This window comes from Strix uralensis, chromosome 5, assembly GCF_047716275.1.
Source record: "Strix uralensis isolate ZFMK-TIS-50842 chromosome 5, bStrUra1, whole genome shotgun sequence".
NCBI classification, from domain to species: Eukaryota; Metazoa; Chordata; class Aves; order Strigiformes; family Strigidae; genus Strix; species Strix uralensis.
Window position 1 is genome coordinate 2,054,416 of NC_133976.1, and position 19,985 is coordinate 2,074,400.

General features: G+C 47.9%; 1 protein-coding gene across 1 annotated transcript in view; it reads right to left on the reverse strand.

Moving 5' to 3' along the window:
* Positions 1-335: 335 nt before the first annotated feature.
* LOC141943663 (uncharacterized) overlaps positions 336-19,985 on the reverse strand; it is a 104,165-nt gene continuing 84,515 nt past the window's right edge. Inside the window, exons 77-89 of the mRNA XM_074869312.1 lie at positions 18,946-18,999; positions 18,534-18,587; positions 17,723-17,785; positions 17,224-17,286; positions 14,698-14,814; positions 12,042-12,119; positions 10,839-10,892; positions 9,457-9,505; positions 8,546-8,584; positions 5,909-6,076; positions 2,971-3,042; positions 2,200-2,370; positions 336-349 (exon numbers count right to left, since the gene is read on the reverse strand). Coding sequence (XP_074725413.1) covers positions 336-349; positions 2,200-2,370; positions 2,971-3,042; positions 5,909-6,076; positions 8,546-8,584; positions 9,457-9,505; positions 10,839-10,892; positions 12,042-12,119; positions 14,698-14,814; positions 17,224-17,286; positions 17,723-17,785; positions 18,534-18,587; positions 18,946-18,999 — 996 coding nt within the window. The remainder of the gene's footprint in view (positions 350-2,199; positions 2,371-2,970; positions 3,043-5,908; positions 6,077-8,545; positions 8,585-9,456; positions 9,506-10,838; positions 10,893-12,041; positions 12,120-14,697; positions 14,815-17,223; positions 17,287-17,722; positions 17,786-18,533; positions 18,588-18,945; positions 19,000-19,985) is intronic.

Sequence of the window (19,985 nt, forward strand, 5' to 3'; positions counted from 1 at the left end):
GAACTACAATCATATATACAACATTAACACACTTTTATTTTACAAAAATAAACTCAGGGGTATGTGTCGCCTGGTTTTGCACAGTAGTCCTATGGGGCGAGTGGTGCAGTCATGAGCCTCTGGACATCTCTGCTTTCCTGGGCAATCAGATGTTTCCTTCTCCTCATACCACTTTATTTCCTGCTCATAATTACAGTTTTCCAATATCTTTTTTCAAACATCCCTTGCCTCTTCACATTAAATGGTTTGTCTTGCTTGGCCAGTCTCCGAGGTGTCCTGGAGACACTTCTCACAGCTTCATTTCTCTTTGATTTAACCAAGGCAACTGCAGCTGATCACCTCCCTCGGACTGGTTTTCAAAAGTGAGGAAAGAGAAAACAAAGCAGATATTGGAGACTGAATGCAGCTTGGGCTTCTTCTTGGACCTCTCATGCTCACAGAGGCTTGGGAGGTTACTGACACCATGGGATTGTCTATGCCAGGTCATGTCACAACACATCAGACATCCATAAAGCAAATGTCCTGATCTGGGCCAGCTCCTGGCACCATTTAGGGTCAGCCAGGAGAAATGGGTACACAAATGGACCTGGCTTGGTTTTGGATGACTCCCACTCCCCGGTGGTTGCTTCTTCCCATTAAGGGAGTGTAGACACAGTGCTGGAGGGATCTACAGCTGCTTTATGAAGCCTACACTATCTCTTAATGTTTATGCCCTGGTGTAAAGAGTTGGCTGAGAAGAAGTTCACTTATTACCTGGTGCTGCTGGGACTGGATTTAAAGCACTGAGAGTGGCTTTCCCTCATGCAGTACATTGCAAAGAAGCAGGCCACGAAATGTGGTCATTGGCTAAATGGGCCAGCTGGTCTACCTTGACTGTCCTTACAGTCAACAAACAAAGATGGGCTCCCCATAGAGCCCAAGGAGTGATGCTAATCCTTGCGGCGAGGGGCAAGAGAAAAGGGCACCCAGTTTGGGCTGGCTGCACTGGGGCAGCAAATCCCTCCATCCTGGCCAGGCAATGCCTACTCCTTTTCCTGAGAGAGCACTTCAGCTCTCCAGGATGGTGCTGCCTGTCCTAAACTAGACTTTGAGCACTGAGTATTTGCACTGCCTTCTTCCTTGCAGAACAGGAAGACCGGGCTGTGCAAAATCCATTGCATATCAGAAAGATTCAAGTGGATGATGACAGCCTGCGCAATGGTTTTGATTTTATGTATAACAGGTGCCTGTCTAAAAACCACCCAACAGAATACAGACCACCTGAAAATTCTGAAATGAACCTGAAATTATAGATCTCTGCCTTTCTCTTTTTTAACATGCCTTCAAAAACAGAAAAGATGAATCTCACCAGAGTGTTTTTTAATGTATTGTGGAGAATTAATGCATTTCTCCTGATGCCTGGAGGGGTTGTCCCCATGCAGAGGAAAGGCTGAGAGAGGAGCATCTTTTTAGGAAGGCTTGTTTCAGCCACAGTTTGTGCACTGCTTGGCAGCAGTAGTGTTTGCATTACTTTCAGTTTCAGCAAGAGCCTATTTCCCCTGTGGTGAGCTACCACATGCCTGGAGATGAGGAAAAGCTACACAGATTGACCCCCACGACTTCAGATCTGGCAATGGGAGCCCAGCTGGGCTTCCAGGAGTGAGTTTTTCCCATTGAACCCTGGGTGAGGTATGACCCCAATGTAGTGGTGTTTGGGACTGCTCATGATCTGGTCTAGATTAGGGCAGCTCCACCAGCTTCAGGCTCTGCCTGGAGTCTTTGGTGGCTGGAGATGCCAGAGAGATGCTTGGATGGAGCAGTCCAGGGTTCAGAGGGCACTAGCTCCCAAAATCCTGCAAACCGCAGCCCTCAGAAGGTGCAAGATGACTGAACTCGAGGAGTGCAAACTATCAGGACCCAGTGCTGGTGCTCAGGTGGATCCTCCTCATCACCCACAGGTCCACCCATATCCCATCAGTGGATGTGTCCCAAGAGAGATGTCCAGGAGCTCCTAGGAAGGGCTGGGGGTGACCAAAGTGAGCTGGGAGTGGGAGGGGGACGAGACCTTGCAAACCAGAGGCACTCCTCCAAGTCCTCTGTTGGTCCTGGTGGGGCACCATAAGGCAACGGAGGTGGGCAGATCGTGGATGGGTTTTCCTGCTTTGACCTCACTCCTCGTTGGAGGAAGAGGAGGGTTGGAAGGTTCAGGGGCTGCCTTACCTGCTGAGGTTTTGCACCACCGCTCACATTTCCACTTGGTTTCGAAGCGGTTGCTGTTCCCTCGGCATCCCCCAAAGACGAAGGGCCGGCAGGCATTGGCCTCTGCATGGTAATACCAGAGCAGGGCATAGTGCTGGCAGGAACCCTCGTCCATTGGCTGCAGGCAAGGGGCTGCAGGGAAACACCCCCCTCAATTGAGTGTTGGACCCAGGTGGGAAAAATCCACACTCTGCCACCCCAATTCTCCCCTGGGCAAATGTGTGGGGCTGGTCCAGGGACTCCCACTGCCCCCCAGTCAGCACCTTACCCCAAAGCAATGGGGTTGACAGAGCAAAGGAGGCAGCAAGGACCAAGGTGGCGCATCTGGCAGTGGATTTCCATAGTGGGATGAGCACGAGGTTCCTTGTTTCTCCATGGCCCTGTTCACCCCTGTGGTGCCCATCATGGTGGTCTCTGACCTTTGCAAGGGTTCTGGGGGGTGTGTGTCTTTGCAGGGGTAGTTGTATTTGGGGTGTTGCCTGAGGGATTCTCACTGGTGGGGCTGAACCACACTGGATCAGGTGAAAACACCCTCCAGTTTATTCACGACCAGCTCAACTCCCTGGGGCAAAAGCAGCTGCTTTAAGCCAAGTCCAAAACTACTGTTTTGAGCCTCTGTTTGCTGGCAAGTGTAACTCTTTCAGTGCTACATCGCCTTGATCTCAATGCCAAAAAGCACTTCCCACCCAGGAAGTGACTTCCCTAAATGTCACTTAATTCAGTGCATTTCACCTGGTAATTGACTGTGGACTTCTCGGCGCTTGTGCTGAGAGGGACCCGTTATCTGCCGTGCCCGGGGAGCTGCTGGGGAAGCAAATGGAAATCACAGGTAACGAGGGCATGCAAGCAAATTAGCCACCATTTAAATATAGATCATTGGAGCCTTACATGGCTTTCCGCCGGCTAACAAGTTCTCTTAATAAATGTCACAGAGCAAGGGGAGGGAGAAACCGGCGGCAATAAAATTCTTAATGGTGTTAAACAACTCAGTTGGAAAGGTTGGGTGTTAGTCAGAGAAAATGGAAGTATTTGTGGTTGTTTGCAGGAGATAAATGTCAGGCCGGAGTTTTGTAAATCTGTGAGCGTTGAAGAGCCAGGAGCAATTGTAATCTGGCGGTAATAACCCTCCGATTGCAGAATCCTGTTAACATTTAGAGCGCCTATCTGCACTCATCACTTAGCAGAGCGATTTATGAGCCCTCCTGCCTCAGACCTGGGCTTTAATGGGATTGTTGGCTGGAGACGGCTGCAGCTGTGATTCAATAACATGTGGTACGCCCCATCGATCTGAAACCGCCCCGATCCCAAATGTTGCCTTAATATAAAGTGAGTTTAAACCCAGATGGATGATGTCTTCGACGTACAACACAGACATCAGCAGAGTGCTTGGGGGTGGGCAGAAGGAAGGCAGTGATGGTTGGGGCCTGGTTCTAGGCTTAGCTGGATTTGGGAGATTTGTATGGTCCTTAGCAGATTACACGGGGGAAAAATGGAGATCATGGTCAATGGATTTGACTTAGAACTCTTCCCAAAGCTCTGGGAAAGGGCTATCATGGGTAATAAAGGTCAACACATATAAACTGTAGGTTAACAGCTTGTACGGGCTAAGACCTGGTTTGGAGTATAAAAGTATGGAACATTGAGGTGTCTTGCTCAGTATGGAAGTGCGGTGTAATTATTTTTTAAAAATTATTTATAGAGAAGAAGGACTGTTGGCCAACCCATGTGCTGGGTCAACTGGTGAGTTGACTGGCCAGCTTTTGTGCTGACTGGCCACTCAGCTGCTGCATGGCCAGTCTGCAGAAAGCTTTTCCCCATACATGCTGGGGGACAAGAATTTGTGCAGGACTGTTTTAGGGACATGGGATGTTGCATTTTAGATGGCTCCCTCCTGCTGAGATGCATCTGGCTCTGTAAGTACCTTTTTCTGAGATGAAGAACTGATGCCGTCCCCCTGCCTGTGTCAATGGCAGCTCCATCCATGCTACCCTACCCTCCTCCTCCTGGTGACAAAATCTGAGCAGCCACATCTTAATTTCTGACTTGCTGAATTGCAAGAAATGAGTCTGAACCCTCTCTCCTTTTGAGTCCTGCCCTGTCTTGCAGTGTGTTTGGACTTTGAGCATGAAGTGCAGAAAGCCCTCCACAAGCAAGCCCATAATCCCACCCCCCCAGCCCTTCTGCATCATGTTTTCACTTTCTGTCTCCTATAAATCAGGATTCAAAGCCAAGCCCTGATGAGGAGGTCAGAGGGTCCATGGGTGGCTGTGGCATGGATTTGAAGATGTGATGGAGCTGGAGGAGGGCAGCTCATATGGATCCTTCTGGATGAAGGTCATTTTCAGGTTGCTGCTAAAATTTAGGGCAGAGCTACCAGGAAACTCCTGAAGCCAGTCATGTCAAAGGCTACTTGTTGCCTCCATCAGCATCTCAGGGGACGGGCAGGCCCATAGAACCTGGAAAAGCCACCCATGAGCCATTATTCCATGGGGACAGGAGAAGGATATCCGACTGGTAGCTCTTCCGTGCCAAAGGGACCGTATTGCTCATCAGGTCTGCATGAAGCTGGGCCAAGCATTTCTCCTCACTGTCATGTTCACTACAGTGGTTCACGGTCAGAAGAAAGGGTAGATGATCTGAAATGCAGCTAAAACTGCCCCATCCTGTCCTCTCCCTGGAAAGATGGCCATTCTCAGCCAGGAATTAATGGATTTCCCTGTATCCATTGGGCTCATCTCCTGGGCTTTTCCACCAGGACACTGTGTCCCAATGCATCCCAACGTGATCTGGGAGCCTCCTGGGGAACCACCCCATTGGCTGTGCCTACAGAGTGGCTCATGAACCTCCCTCCAGCCCATGGGAAAGCAGCAGGACATAGTTCACCTCCCTATGGCTGATCAGCCTTCATCCCCAAAAATGATGGTTGCATCTTGGCTGCCTAGCACTGCTCAAGATCCTACTGTGAGCTTGATAACACCTAAAAGCATGGCCAGTCTTGGATCATGCTTTTGCCCTGTCCAGTTGCCTGGTGTAGAGGTAGATGCAGTGTGAGGAGATGTCACAAACTCACTGGTGTTCGTGTACTGGCAGGCTGGTATTACATGTGTTTTCAGGGCAGGACCTTGGCCCTTCTCTCTTCCCCTTTCTCTTGGGCAACACAAAAGGACAGAAATAGAGCCCTTTTTTTTGCCATTAGCTGTAATCAGTAGTTTCACCCATTAAAGGGTTTATGAGGCCCTGGGCAGAAATAGTCTGTAATAGCTCAAGTGTTTGGTCTCAGAGATGCAATTTCTGGCTGGTAGGAAGTTTTACTAGAAGTTTCAAAGGACATGGTGGGGAGACGGGGACAAAATCAGCCTGAAAAATGCTGCCTCCTTCTAGCCTTTCAAAATACATCCTTTTGAAGGTGGTGATCATCACAGAAGCCACACATATTTGGCTTTTTCCTCACCCACCGCCCCTTCCAGGGGCATCAGCTCACCTTGTTTCCGAGCCATAGGCCAGACCTTTTCAGCACAGGGGCATTGCAGCATGGGAACCCTTTTTGGAAATCCCATCACTGCCTTATTTCTGCCCTGTCCCAGGGAAGAGGATTCAGCAGCGCTGGGTTCACGGAGTGGCTGCCAAGGTTAGAAAGATGGAAAGCATGCAACCACGCAGCTGCACTTACCTGCAATAAGTGAAAGTGTCTCCACGAAGGGTTTCACCGAAGTCACCAATGTGGTCATGCTCTGAGTTTTGTTAAGCATTTCTTCCTCCCTTTCACCATCCCTTCTGGTGTATTCCTGAGGCTGAAAATACCCTTGGAGCTGCCTGTTGATTTCAGCTGCCTCCAGACCTGTGAATTTAATCAGTGGGTCAGTGAGGATGAAATCTGGTGCCACAGTTTGAAAGCCACCATGCTTCGATAAATGGTTGCAGCTCAACAAAATTAGTGCCACTGCACAACACAGTGTGGGAGATAAGTCACAACACAATGTTTCAAGGGCCAAAGTGTACAGACCACTGGGGTACATGGTCAAGGTAGGAAACCTATTTCCAAATCACATACACTCTAGAGAAGGGCAAGCAATTAAGGAGAGATTGTACTGTCTACTGTCTTTTCAAGGAAGGGAGCAGGGGATACGCTAAACTTATTCAGAGTAAAAGCTGGTTTTGAGGAAGTGGGTCCCAAGAAGTGTGCTAGGCTTCCTTGGGACCTCCATGACTGCATGGACATGTTCCCACTGTCAGTTGGGATGGAGCTGTAATCAAAACTACACGGATAATTAAAAGCTGCTGGATCAGCATCTCCATGAGATAGGTCCCCTGAAGTGCTGAGCACTGCTCGTCTTCTCAGGTAAGACTTGTTTACTAAAAGGCTGGGAATCCACAAAAGGAGTTAGCTGAGTTATGCATGTCCAGCTGTATGTCTGGATGTGTGTGAGGCTGTGGGTCCATCATCCTCCATACATTAGCAGAGCAGATATTTTAGGAATTCTAGTTTTATGGTGGATGTACAGAGTTTGCAGGTAGAAGACAGTAGATCTAGTGGAGCGTGGCAGTGCAAAGTTAACCCAGAAACCTGTTTTGAAGCAATGTGGACCAGCAGACTGAATCTGTCCCAGGTTAATGCTCTGTGGTGTGTCCACTGTAGTTTTGATCTGGCTTTGCTTTCCTTTGGTAACTTACTTTTTATCTAAATGATTCTCTGAGCATGAGGAATGGAAAGGACAACATGCTCCTGGCTGAAGGATTGACCAGCCAGATAACAGGCAGGGCCCTTGGATAACACCTGAGTCATGAAGGCAAAACACTTCAGCGAGGGTTGTCCTTTGCAGGAACATGGAGGCTGCTGTCCAAGAGCATTCATGGTGCAGGATTCATTTGCTCTGATTTATTTACATTACAGAAGCAAATGGAGGCTGGGGCAAGGGCCGGATAGCAGGTATGGGACCATGAATAGACATCAGGGAGAGATGATCTCTACTCTGATAGATCTGCTTTCTAAACACAGAACAGGAGGGGAAACAGAGCTCAGAAAGGACTATCTCATGTCTAGCATAATTGGGAATATCCCACACCAAGAGAGTTCTCGGCTACTCCAGGCACCTACGACAGTACTGGCTTCTTACATCCAGGGCAAGGATGCTGCTTCTTGACCCAACTCTCTATTGAGAAAGTCCTTGCTTTGTAAAATGCTCCGCTTTCGTACACTATGAAACAGTCTGTTATGAAAGCTAAAAAAAAAAACAACCCCAAAAATATAACAGTTATGAAGGAAAAATTAAAGCAAATCCATTCCTGGAGAACATGAGTTCACTGCCATTTAGAGTCAAATTGCTGCTCTGAAGTTCCTCCTTTGTCTATTCCTGTTTAAAACATTAAAAACAAGCTGTGGTGAGGGACCTGTTCCAGGTCTGATGATGGCCTTGAAATGTAGTAGGAAACATTCAGGTTAGATGAGAAGTCCCAGGGCAACTGAGTCATCAAAGCTGGGTTGACAGATACAACACAGACCTACGAGACAGCTGTGCCCATAGAGAGGATCCAGCAGGATAAGTAATCTGACTTATATATGGGCAACTAGATCAACATCCAGGGATAAGTATCAGATCCAGAGTTGGAAACTTTCCTCTAGGTGCCTTCATGTGAGCTGAGTGTCTTCAAAACCTACTATGGCCAGCTGAGATCCAGAACTTGGTTCAGTATCTTCTGTGGAAAAACTAGACCCTGAATCACTTGCGCACATGTAGGCAAAGACATGGAGGAACCAAGTCTTCCCTGAAGCACTGAGGAAGAGGATGAGCCCCTGACTGAACATGAAGGTCTGCCTTGGGGTTGGCAGATTGGCCCTTCACTCTGTAGACCGTATGGATTAGATCTCCACAACAGGAGCTTAAATGATGAGTAGACACCTGCACTGTAGGCACCTCACTGGAGCTTATAACGTTGACAGTTTGGGATGGTGGAGCAACAGGATCTTTTCCGTGGGAAGGGAGGGGTGTTCCCATCGGTGCAACTTTAAAGCTGGGTGTCAGAAATAGCTTTGATCCTGTCTTGCAGCAGAGGGTGGAACCAGGGGACCTCTTGGTGTCCCTCTCAACTCTGTTTTCTCAAATTCCTCTCAAGAAACACCCCCTGCCAGAGCCAGGGTCTAAAAGCAGTAAGTGATCCAGGGTCATTTGCTGCACTGAATCACAGAAGAAACCACTTATTCTTAATATCTTTTCACTTGCAGTTTCGGGATGTTTTGGGGCAAGGAGAACATCCTTTACTCTACTGCATGAATTCACATGTATTTCTGTGTTGATATTAGCAGCCTTACCCCTTTCCATGAGCATCCTTCTCAACTCACCTCCACAATCTGAAAACATAAGACAGGGCATAGTTTGTCTGCTACTTCTTTTTTCTCTATGTAAATAAGATTATTCCACAAAATCATTATTTTTACAGGCAGCACATGCTTTCACGGACTATTTTTCATCCTTTTTTCCCCCTCTTCAAAGCATTCAAATGACCCCTAACATCTTTAGGCGTGAGTGTGACTCCAGCTTAATGGCTGAAGCATCTTGACAAGTGGTGGTGAACCCCAACCCTCCTTGGCCATAGGCAGGCCCCAGGGAGCGGGGCAGGAGTGGGGCAGCTCTCTTCTTGCCCTCATGTAGCTGGACAGGGCAAGGAAAGCAAGATCCCAAAAGCCTGACACCCTTGCAATGTCAGGATTCTGGGGTAAAAACATCCCCAAATGTGGTATTTTTTGTTACTGTTGTGGTGCTGGTTGGCAGTTATTCACTGCCGGAGAGGAGAGGTCTGTGTGTCAAGAAGTGCCGCAAAGTAGACAGGAATTAAAAGGTTGTTATTAGGCAAAATGCAGCTCCAAACTTTCCCCCATGACCCAGCATCTTTCACCAATGAGTGGGGAAATAGAGATGACCGGGGTGGTATGCTTTGCTGACAAAACCACAGGGGAAGAAATGGGAAGAGAGAGGGTTTAAAGGGAAAAAATTAAGAGTTTGAGTAGGAGGTCAGGACTATGACAGAGACCTCGTGGCCCAGAAGCCCACACTCGTCTCTGAGCGTGGAGAGGTGACATGTCTCCACTTGCTGCTAATATTTGATATTAGGGGTGATATTTGCTCTGCCAAGCCAGCATGTGCCGGCACTCAAATTGCTCCAATTTATTTGCTGGCAGGTGTCAGAGCGGTGGCCCCGAGCGCGGCTCGCCAGCTGGCTTACCGCATCTGCCTCTCATTTCGGTCCTGACCACCTCCTTCACCTCTTCCTCCTGTGCCATGGGGGAAAACCAGAGGTTAGTGGTGATTTTCTACCCCACCACCATCTCTCTCCACTCTGTGCCCCATCCCAACTCTTCTTGCCCCATGGGAGGTAGCCTCTGGTGAAACCACCTCAGCTTGGGTATGGCCAAGATCAGAGATGTACTTTTGGTATCACAGGGACCTCAGTTCAAGCTTTGTGGCTCATCAGGGAAATGATTCCCTTTGCAAATTCATGGCCATCCTGTAGCCAGCTCCTCTTGCCACGAGGAGCCCAACATTAGGACCATGGCATACCTCAACCCCAGGCTAGCTTTTCAATGAGTCTCCCCACCCTTTTGGCACTGTCCCTGCAGCCATGGCCTCTCAGATGTCCCTTACTTCTGAGAAGCTTCATCAAGCCACCTGCATCCATAAAAAGGGGCTATTATACTGCAGGCTTGACCCATGGAAATGGGCTGTAGCACTAGATTTAGATGAGAGATAGCTGCACCTTATTTTGTTCTTCTCTGCCTCTTTACGAGGTAACGCTGTTCCCCACAGAATGAGACATCTGGTCTCATGCATTTTGAGTCTATCCTTCACCCTTGGGCCAGCCAACTGCCACTGTTTCAGTTGAGCATCTTCCACGTGTGATGGTTGGTGTCCTACTGCCTTTCATGTGGCCACCACCTCTTATCCTTTGTAGGGATGACAAATTTGGGGGCACTTTCTACATAAGGAGCTGGGCTCTTCAGCAGCCCATGCATAGGGCGCCCTTGCCCATAACACCCATGTTAAAACTAATCCTGCCTGGCCTCCACACACTGGAAGGATGAAAGTACTGGATCGTATCAGTAAAGTGGCACAAAACACATTTGTTCATGCAACAGGATGGTGACCCTAATGTTAGGGGAGCTGCAACCACTCTTTCTTCTTCAGGATTTATAAACCCAGAGCAGCAGCTTTTGCAGTAATGCCAGCTCTCTAATTGCTTTGAAAATGGGGCACATTTCTCTCTCCTGCTATTTCTTTGTATTTGATCAGCCCTGGGGCATTGGCACTGATCCTATTGGCCAAGCAGGAGTTTGAAGAACCATGGGGAAGATGGGAGAAGGGAAATGTGCCTCGGGCTCTGGGTCGTTGTTTGGGCTTGGCATCCTACAACCCAGCACTGCTCCCACCCCAGCCTGTGCATGTCTGATGTGTCTGGGTAATGGCCAACACTGTCATTTCCCAGATATTCTCTGAATGAATCTATTTCTCAGCATTTCCCTCCTCCCCTACACCTCTCAGGGGCAGTTTGCCCTATTTTCTCTATTCAGGCTTGTGTAATAGGATGTGATCTTGGTCTAAAGTACTCACAGAAAGCCCAGGATCTCCCTTTTCTCCTTTCTGGCCAGCTGGACCATTTTCACCCTGTTAAAAATGCTTAAGTCATTACAAAACTCAGTAGATTGACCATTAAATGCTCCAAGAATAAGTGCACTTTAGAGAGGAAAGGATAGGCTAGGAAGGGAGATGGGGAGAAATGTTTTCCTATAAATTTTAGGGATATCTGTGAGTAGCTCATTGAGGAGAGAGGAACAAACTCATCCACATGCAAGGAAGCACAAACAAAAGTGTGTCTCAGAGAGCTGGATGCCGGCTCCCATATATTTTGGGAGCTCTGCTTTATCCAAACAATAAGGATGTTAACAGCTACAGTTTAAGTTGGGTTTCTTTGCAATTTGTAAGGGACCACAAAGGCTGAGGTGGAGGTGTGGAGAGGATCTGGCCTCCAGAGAACCTCTGGGGACCAGGCCGAAGATTGCAACTGGGATTGCGATCCCAGTGCTGAAAAGATGAAGCAAAGAGGGCTTTCTGCTTCCTAGGAGAAAATACCTTGAGAAATTTTCTACTCGGAACTGGTGAAAACTGGATTTGTTGACTAAAAATACTTTAAACTATTAAAGGAAAAAGAGCACAGGAAGAATGATCTAAATTAAAGCTGCAATGGTCATTTTTCTCAATCCATGCTCACTTACAGGGGCTGGAGCGTGAGGAGAAATCGCATTACCCTCCACTAACACATGGAGCTAATGCAATGCCACCTCCTGATGCAAAAAGCCCACGAGTCAGTGTTGGCAGGACCTGCAGTGTGTAGGGACTGACCCGGAACATGGGTTGGTTGCAGATTGTGATCTTGAGATGGAGCTCTTGTTTGTATTCTCTGAAGAAGCTGAGCTTTGCCCCTCTGTACTGAAGTACTGCTCTGAGTATTGTTTTACTCCTGCTCTGCCATGGCAAGCACAGTTGAGGACGTGCTGGCCCAAAATATGATGTTTTCCAAAGAAGTCTTACATAAAAAACCTGGCAGCCCACAGGCCTCACAGCAGTTGTCCCAGTTGGAGAAACCTTCAGGCAGAAGTGTAGGCACTTGGGAGTAAAATGCTCTCTGTGCTTTTGTTGTTGCAAAATGTGGAGAGCTGAGAAATGCAACCCCCAGCCCCAATGCAGAGCTCTGCGCTGCTGCAGAGCATTGAGGAACTTCACTGGGAAGTGAGACCAGCTCAACCCCATACTGACCATTTCTCCTTTTTGTCCGTCCATGCCCGGGGGTCCCCTGAGGCAGAGCTGAGTTCTCCCTCTTTTCCCTCGTGGACCCTAGAGAGGAAGAGGAGAGCTCAGTTATCAGTGCCTGGGCACCCTCCAGAGATATCCCACAGCACCAGCTGGGATTTTCTCCCTAAAGCCCAACCTGGGCTTCAGTAGGAGAAGATACTCAGAGTCCTCTCGATCTCAGAAGCTCCCCAGGCAGATCAGACATGATGCCCTGGGCGTTGCCCCCTCTGCCCTGGGCAACCATGAGGCATTTCCTATAGTCCCTCCCTGCAGAAAGGATGGATGCTGCAGAAGCAGAAGGGAGTTTTCTCTCTCTGACACTGTCTGTCCCAGCACTAATTTAAGAAACAGAGTCTCAGCGGGAGGAGAAGGACTTGCAGATGGAGATAATACCCTCCCACATTAGAAATGAGGGTGGCCTCACTGCTGCAGTTCAGACCCAGGGACTTTCTCTTTTAATTTAGGAAAAAGGCAAGTAGCAGTGTGGGTGTAGAAAGTGGCATCTCACAGTCTCTCTTTAATCAGCGTCCAAACGAAAGCCATTCATCATCTCATACACGACTTTCTGAGCATGCAGTGCTCGTAACTGCTAATATAAAAACTTCCAGCCTTTTTAAACATACATGAGGGGATCTTGTACTTTTATCTCCTTCCTCCCTTCTGTGATTCTTTTGATATGTTTTCCATTGCAAGGTACAGCCTGGGGAGCAAGGGAAAGAAGAATAATGTTGCTGCTATGGTCTGAAGCTGGATCTAGTCCATTTTTTACTGTTCTGGAAGGGTCTTTCTACACCTGCACCCCTTTAGGAGAAGCCTTGAGGGCAGTCCTTCCTATAATCACCCTGTCAGTGGTGAAGCACTGGGTGGTAGCTATAGGGTGCTGAACAATGCTGGAGGCCCAGGGCATCCTCTGTGTCCTTGTGCCACAGAGCAGATTGCTCTAGGTCAAGCCTTTATTTGATCTCAGGACACAATACAGATGTTCAGTTTGACCATCAGTGCAATGTGAACCTTGCTGCACCGTCTGCCTTTTCCCTTCCTTAATAACTTCTTCCCTAAGACTTAAAACCCAGTGTTGGGTTGCTTTTTTTTTGTGGCTCCAAAGAGCAGGATATAGACTCTCCCAACATGTGATGCTCTTCTCTCTGTGGGGGAAAACCAGGTTAAGAATCAGTAAAGCCTACATAGACACCTTTGTACTACCCAAGTCAGAAGTCCTGCAAGGGCCTCTGAGACAGGGAGACCTTTGAGATCCAGGATTGCTGATCTAATGAGGTCCAGACTCATTCAGACTTTCATACAAAATTGGGTCTAAATTGTTCCAACTTCTATCCTTAAAAGTCAAAGCAATTTTCACCAGTGTATCTTTATCAGCACAGTCCTGAACTGTCAGCTGCAGCTACACATCAGGTAAATTCTCTATGCTATTGAATGTGCTTCTCACTTGGTGAAGGATAATCACTGGTGATTGGAGTTTGGCTTATATGGTGGAAATAATTCATCAGGGCAAAACAGATTAAAGAAGAAAATCCTGCCAGATTATCTACCTCCTTTCCTTGTTTTCAAAGGAGCAGCACAATCTAATTCTCATTTAGCAGAAAACTCAAGTATTTTACAAGCCGTGTGTGTGTGTGTACACACAGTCTCTACATACATACACATATATATATGTATACAAACACACGAGGATTAAATCCTTACACATACTTATATAGGGATACATCACTCAAGGGTGAAACATCACACCCCAAAGATCTGCCAGACCCGCAGGCTGGCAGGAGTTAAAACAGGGCTATCCCTCAGACAACTTGTGGATAACAGTTGGTCTTTCAGGTAGTTTCCCAACTCCAGCTTTTCTTTTGTTCTCGCTTCTTTCATGTTAATTTATGTAGTCTCTTGTCCAAGCCTGAAACTCAGCCAGTCCTACCAGCACAACTGAGAAGGGTATTTTCATTTTTAGCCCTCTTTCACTTGAAAAGTTCTTGTTACTTAATGGATGCTGTCTAAGGGTGGGTGATTAGCATTAATCTCTAGCATCTCCCTCCGCATTGTGTTGGCAGCAGCAAGACACTCTTCATTACCATAGAATCAGGGGGCAGCATGTTCCTGCTCATAAACAGTATTAGCACGTCTCATTTCCAAGTCTTTTTGTTACATTTCAAAAGGTGCCCAGCATGTCTTGCATGCAAAAACACTTATTAAGTATGGCCCACAAATGGGGTCTGAAAGCCACCAGCTTCTTCCGAAACCTTATCATCCTGCTCCCCAGCTAATTAGCAACAGGAGGGGTGCACTTGATGCCCTGCTAACTTGAAATTATCAGCCTTCCTTTCTTCACTGAGAGGTCACTCACACCTTACGCTGCAGATAGGAAAAGAAAGGAGGAAAGGGGAAAAAATAATCTCCAGTGATAAATGCACGAAGAGATGAAGTTGACCAAGATCCCACAGAAAGACAGGAGACTTTGCAGCCATCTCAACATGGGAGACCTCAGGTGCCAGCTTGTAAGAGGTGTACATGGTGACATATGGGGACACATCTGAGGTGCTGTGTCACATGAAGATGTAAGATGCAGATCTCACCAGGGTTCAGGGCATGCTACAGGCCACTTGCTGCTCACCTGTGGTCCTGGTTCACCCTGTGGCCCTTGAGGTCCATCTGGTCCAGCAACTCCAATCTTCCCAGGCCATCCCATTTGTCCTTTGAAGCCTCCCAAGCCAGGAACTCCCTTGGCCCCCTGAGAATCACCAACAGAGCAGTTCAAGCACAGGTGTTTTTACAGATGGGCCAGTCAAACATTACCCAGATACTTTCATGGCATTGGCAATAAGGGGAGACCATTTACGTTCTACTTTGTCTGTAGATCCTCCTGGAAACTATGCTGAGGCACATGTGAAATAAGGAGGTGACTGGTGACAGCAAACATGGCTTCACTAAGGGTAAATCGTGCCTGACAAATTTGGTGACCATCTACAATGGGGTTACAGCGTTGGTGGATAAGGGAAGAGCAACTGATATCATCTACCTGTACTTGTGCAAAGCATTTGACAGTCCCACATGACATCCTTGTCTCTAAATTGGAGAGACATGGATTTGACGGATGGACTACTCGGGGGATAAAGAATTGGCTGGATGGTCACACTCAAAGAGTTGTCAATGGCTCCATGTCCAAGCAGAGAGTGGTGATGAGTGGTGTCCTCAGGGGTCGGGGTCGGGACCGGTGCTGTTTAACATCTTTGTTGGGGACATGGACAGTGGGATCAAGGCACCCTCAGCAAGTTCACTGACAGTACCAAGCTGTGTGGTGCGGTGACATGCTGGAGGGAAGGGATCCATCCGGAGGGACCTGGACAGGCTGGAGAGGCGGGACGTACAAACCTCATGGAGTTCAACAAGACCAAGGGCAAGGTCCTGCCCATGGTCGAGGTAATCCCAAGCACAAGCCCAGGCTGGGCGAGGAGGGGATGGAGAGCAGCCCCAAGGAGAAGGACTTGGGGGTGTTGGTGGGTGGAAAACTGACTGTGAGCCAGCAATGTGCACTGGCAGCCCAGAAAGCACCCGTGTGCTGGGCTGCACCCAGAGCAGTGTGGGCAGCAGGGCGAGGGGGGGGGATTCTCCCCCTCTGCTCCGCTCTCGGGAGACCCCCCTGCAGTGCTGGATCCAGCTCAGGGGGCACCAACATCAGAATGACACGGACCTGCTCAAGTGGGGCCAGAGGAGGCCACGAAGATGCTCGGGGGGCTGGAGCACCCCCCTGTGAGGACAGGCTGAGAGAGTTGGGGGGTTCAGCTGGAGAAGAGAAGGCTCTGGGGAGACCTTAGAGTAGCCTCCCAGGACTGAAAGGGGCTACAGGAAAGGGGGGGGGGGGGGGGACGGGGACTCTTGATCAGGAGGGTAGGGATAGGACGAGGGGGAACGGTTTTAAACTGAGAGGGTAGATTCAGATTAGATCTAAAGAAGAAGTTTTTCACTGTGAGGGTGGTGAGGCCCTCACACAGGTTGCCCTGAACAGGGCTTTGGGCAACCTGGTCTAGTGGAAGGTGTCCCTGCCCGTGGCAGGAGGTTGGAACTGCATGATCTTTAAGGTTCCTTCCAACCCAAACCATTCTGTGATTCTATGATTATTCTATGAAATTTCCCATTCATCTACACTGTTGAGTTTTCTCTTGGAGCTGCTGTGAATAGAAAAGGCTCCCATTAAACACAGCAGAAGGAAAGACCTCCAGTAAGTCCAATACTCAACTTTCAGGAGTGGTTTGTAAGAGAGAAGAGGAGAGGAACGGTGTGGAATTTCCCCAGAAATAATCTCCCAACCTCCAATCATTCACAGCTCAGAGATTTAGTGAGCCAGAGGTGTTGCTTGACAAGAGAAGAACTCTTAGTGTTTGACACAGATGACCATCAGGGGATGAGGATCAGAAGAGTTGTTATTAATAAAAGCAGCAAATTCTTTAAGATCCCAAATCAGCTAAAGACCAGATGGTGGAGTTGAATGTGAGAAGGGCCTGAGGGGCTGGAAAATGCCAAAAGACTTGATGGGGGCTACTGGGATTATTGTGTGCTTTTCTTTTTTTCTCAAAACAGTTATTGTTTTAACTGAAACCCCATTTTTTCCCTCCATGGAAAGGTACAAATTTTAGACTTACTCCTTTAGGGAAGAAAATGGAAAATTAAGCAATGCAGAGGAGGATTGGTGGGGAGTGATCAAAGTGGGGGACTCCTCAGGTTGCTGCGAGCAGAGCCCAGGAGCAGGTCAGCTTGGGGACCTTTCCCACTCCCATGTCCAACGTGCTCAGGAGGTAACAGCATTACCCACTTTTTCTGCCCTACAACATCCCAGGTACCCTTTACACTGGGCGTGGTGGTGCTGAATAATCCCACTTTAAGGGTTTGGATGGCTTTTCCTCGCACTGAGCAGGCACCCTCCTGGGATTTTGTACATTGGCAGAGGGTGAATTTAAGGAGACCTCCCTCTCCCGCCCTTTCCAACTGCAGTCCCAGCCTTAATGCTCCAGACAGTTGACATTTGCCCACTGGAAAGGGTACCTATGATGTAGAAAGTGTATAATTTTGTTAACTTGACCTGATGGATGTGGGATTTATTCTTTTATAAATGGCAGCTCGATGCAGTCTGGTGAGTACTAACCTTTTCTCCTTTCTCCCCAGGAATCCCTGAGGCACCATTGTCCCCTGATGCTCCCTGATCACCCTGGAAAGAGCCAAGATAAAATCATGGCCAACGTGGATTTAGCAAGGTTGCGATTTGCTGAATGAACCAGCTTTTCTTCAGATTACATTAGTATTTACTGAGTATGACCCAGCAGGGTCTCTCAACCTGAGTATCTGTGGTACTCAAGGAGACTGAAAGAAATCTCATTAAAAAGCTTCATTGTTTGACACGTGCAATAGTGCCTGTGGAGCATCATGAACCCAGTTGAGTCTTGCAGAGGTGAGTGAAGGGGTCCCCAACACAGTGTCCAAGCATCTTCACCCAGATCTATGCTGATTTATAGGAACAGATTCAGAATAACCCCATTTGTGCCCTTTGAAAGAAATAAGCACATTGCAGAGGTGGATTTTGCAGCATCTGCAAAACTTTTTGGAAACCTCTTACTTGTAGGCAGGTGCATAATTTAGACACTCACCTTTTGTCCATGTGGTCCATCCAGTCCTGGGATCCCTGGTTTTCCAGGACTGCCAATTTCTCCCTGTGGATGAAAAAGCAGTGGATGGGCTGCAAGCACAAACAACCCCTAAAACATTGGGAAAACTGGCTCTGAAAACTCAAGGTAAGTGGTACCTGAGGGGGGAATATCATGACACTCTTGGTAACAGAAAGCCTAAGTATAGGCAAAGTCTTACTTTAGACCAGTATAAATTTTAGACTGTCCTGACTCCAAGCCCACCTACATGAAAGTAGGGAAATTCACTGAACAGTACTTCATTTACCCAATAGACCAAGGCTGATAAAGGAAAATATTAATAATGAGAAAAATAATAATATATCCCATTGGCTCAGCTATCAACAACTCCCTTACTGCCTATCAAGCTTTTCAAAACCCTTCATAAAAAGACTATTAAGGGTCATTATCCCTGTTTCTAGAGAAAGGACTAATGGTGCTGACAATCAGAGCGATGTGCCCAGCACTAACTGTGAATTGAGTCCAGGCAGTTGCTAAGCCACAGACCAGGAAGGGTTTGGGGCAGGGTCTGCTATTTTTATCCCAGATTATCAAGAAGTTTCCTGTAAGCCTTAAAACCTTCCCATCCATTCCTCCCTGCTCTGCATAGTCATGTTTCCCCATGCTGGAGCCTGCAGCCCCACACTACCATGAGGGACTTCTCCTGCCAGAGTTAGGGTGGCTTCTTCATGCATGATGCTCTCGTGGGGCTGAGGGGGAAACACTGCTGGAAAGGGGGCAGCTAGAGCAGGATGGAAAGCTGGGCTTAGCTCACCTTGATGCCTTTGGCTCCGGGAGCACCAGTGCGTCCTGGAAGGCCTTGTAAGCCCTGAGGGTAAAGCAGATCACAGGTGGTAATATTAAATCAACGTGAAGGCAGGAGGGAGGAACTCTAGATGTGTACAGGGCTAATCCTGATGTAGTGCTGCAAGCTCTTCCCTTGCTCACAGCGTCCGTCCCCATCGGCCTCACTGCAGCCTGGAGCCTGAGCTCTCTTCTCTGCTTGTCCCAACCTCTATTTCACAGAATCATAGAGTGGTTGAGGTTGGAAGGGGGCTCTTGAGGGTATCTCGTCCAACTCTCCTGCTCAAGCAGGGCCATCTAAACCTGGTTGACCGGGACTATGTTCAGACAGATTTGAGTATCTCCAAGAATGGAGACTTCACAGGATCTCACCCATATCCTACCTTTGTTCCTTTCTGCCCGATGTCACCCGTGGTCCCAGGATCACCTTTCCCTCCCTACACACACAAAAAAAAAAAGACAAACATATCATGCACAGCCTGAAAAGTAAAGAATACAGCCTCGGTGACAGCATCATCTTTCATTTATATTGTTCTTTTAACCATCAGAGGCTTCTTGAAAATTTGCAGATCACGATCACCTTGTTGCTATAAATGCAGCCAGTCCTGGGGTGGGACAGGGAACGACCTTGCAGAAGATGAGTGACTGTGACAGGGCTGCTAGTGAAGTGGGACAAAATGCAGTGATGAGTTGCCACAGGGTCTGTAGCTTACGTTGGGCAAAGTTGGAAAATGACCCTTGAGGACCTGTGTGTTGGAGTGAATGTTACTGAGGTTTGGGAGCTAATGGAGTGGCAACAATCACGAGGACCTGCACTGTGGAGATGTTAGATGGTCTCTCCCAGCTCTTTTGTTGGTCACTCCCCCTGGAAATTGAACCTGTAATTCAAAGTCTGGATCCTTCAGGCATTACCTGAACGATCTAGAGGATGTTCATTAATTTCAGTGAGGTCTTCCTTTCTTGCTCCTTCCCAAAAGCTTCTAATGTTTGGGGTTTTTTTTATTCTTACATGGGAAAATAAAAGAGAAAAACCACCAGCAGATTTGAACTTTTTTCCAGAAAATAAAGACCTGTTCCCACCAAGCATCAGTTTGGAGATGTGTTTTCAGTAATAAGGGGCTGAAGTCCCATCACGTGCAGGAACTTATCTGGGAGCAAGGGAGGCATCCTGTTTGACAGAGAACCAGCTCATCCCAGGAAAGCGAGACCCATAAGGGCTGTAGCAAATGATTGCTTTGTTCCCTGCTCTCTCCATCAGGCAGGTCAGCATCAAGGGGAACTGGACTTGGTACATGAAGGAACTTGAAATTTGGGCCTTGGTAAGTAACAAAGGAAAATTCATGCTGAAAAACATGGGAAAACTTAGAAGTCTATCACTAGAGATATGGACAGATTGTCTTCATCCAGAGAATGGCTCCTCCTA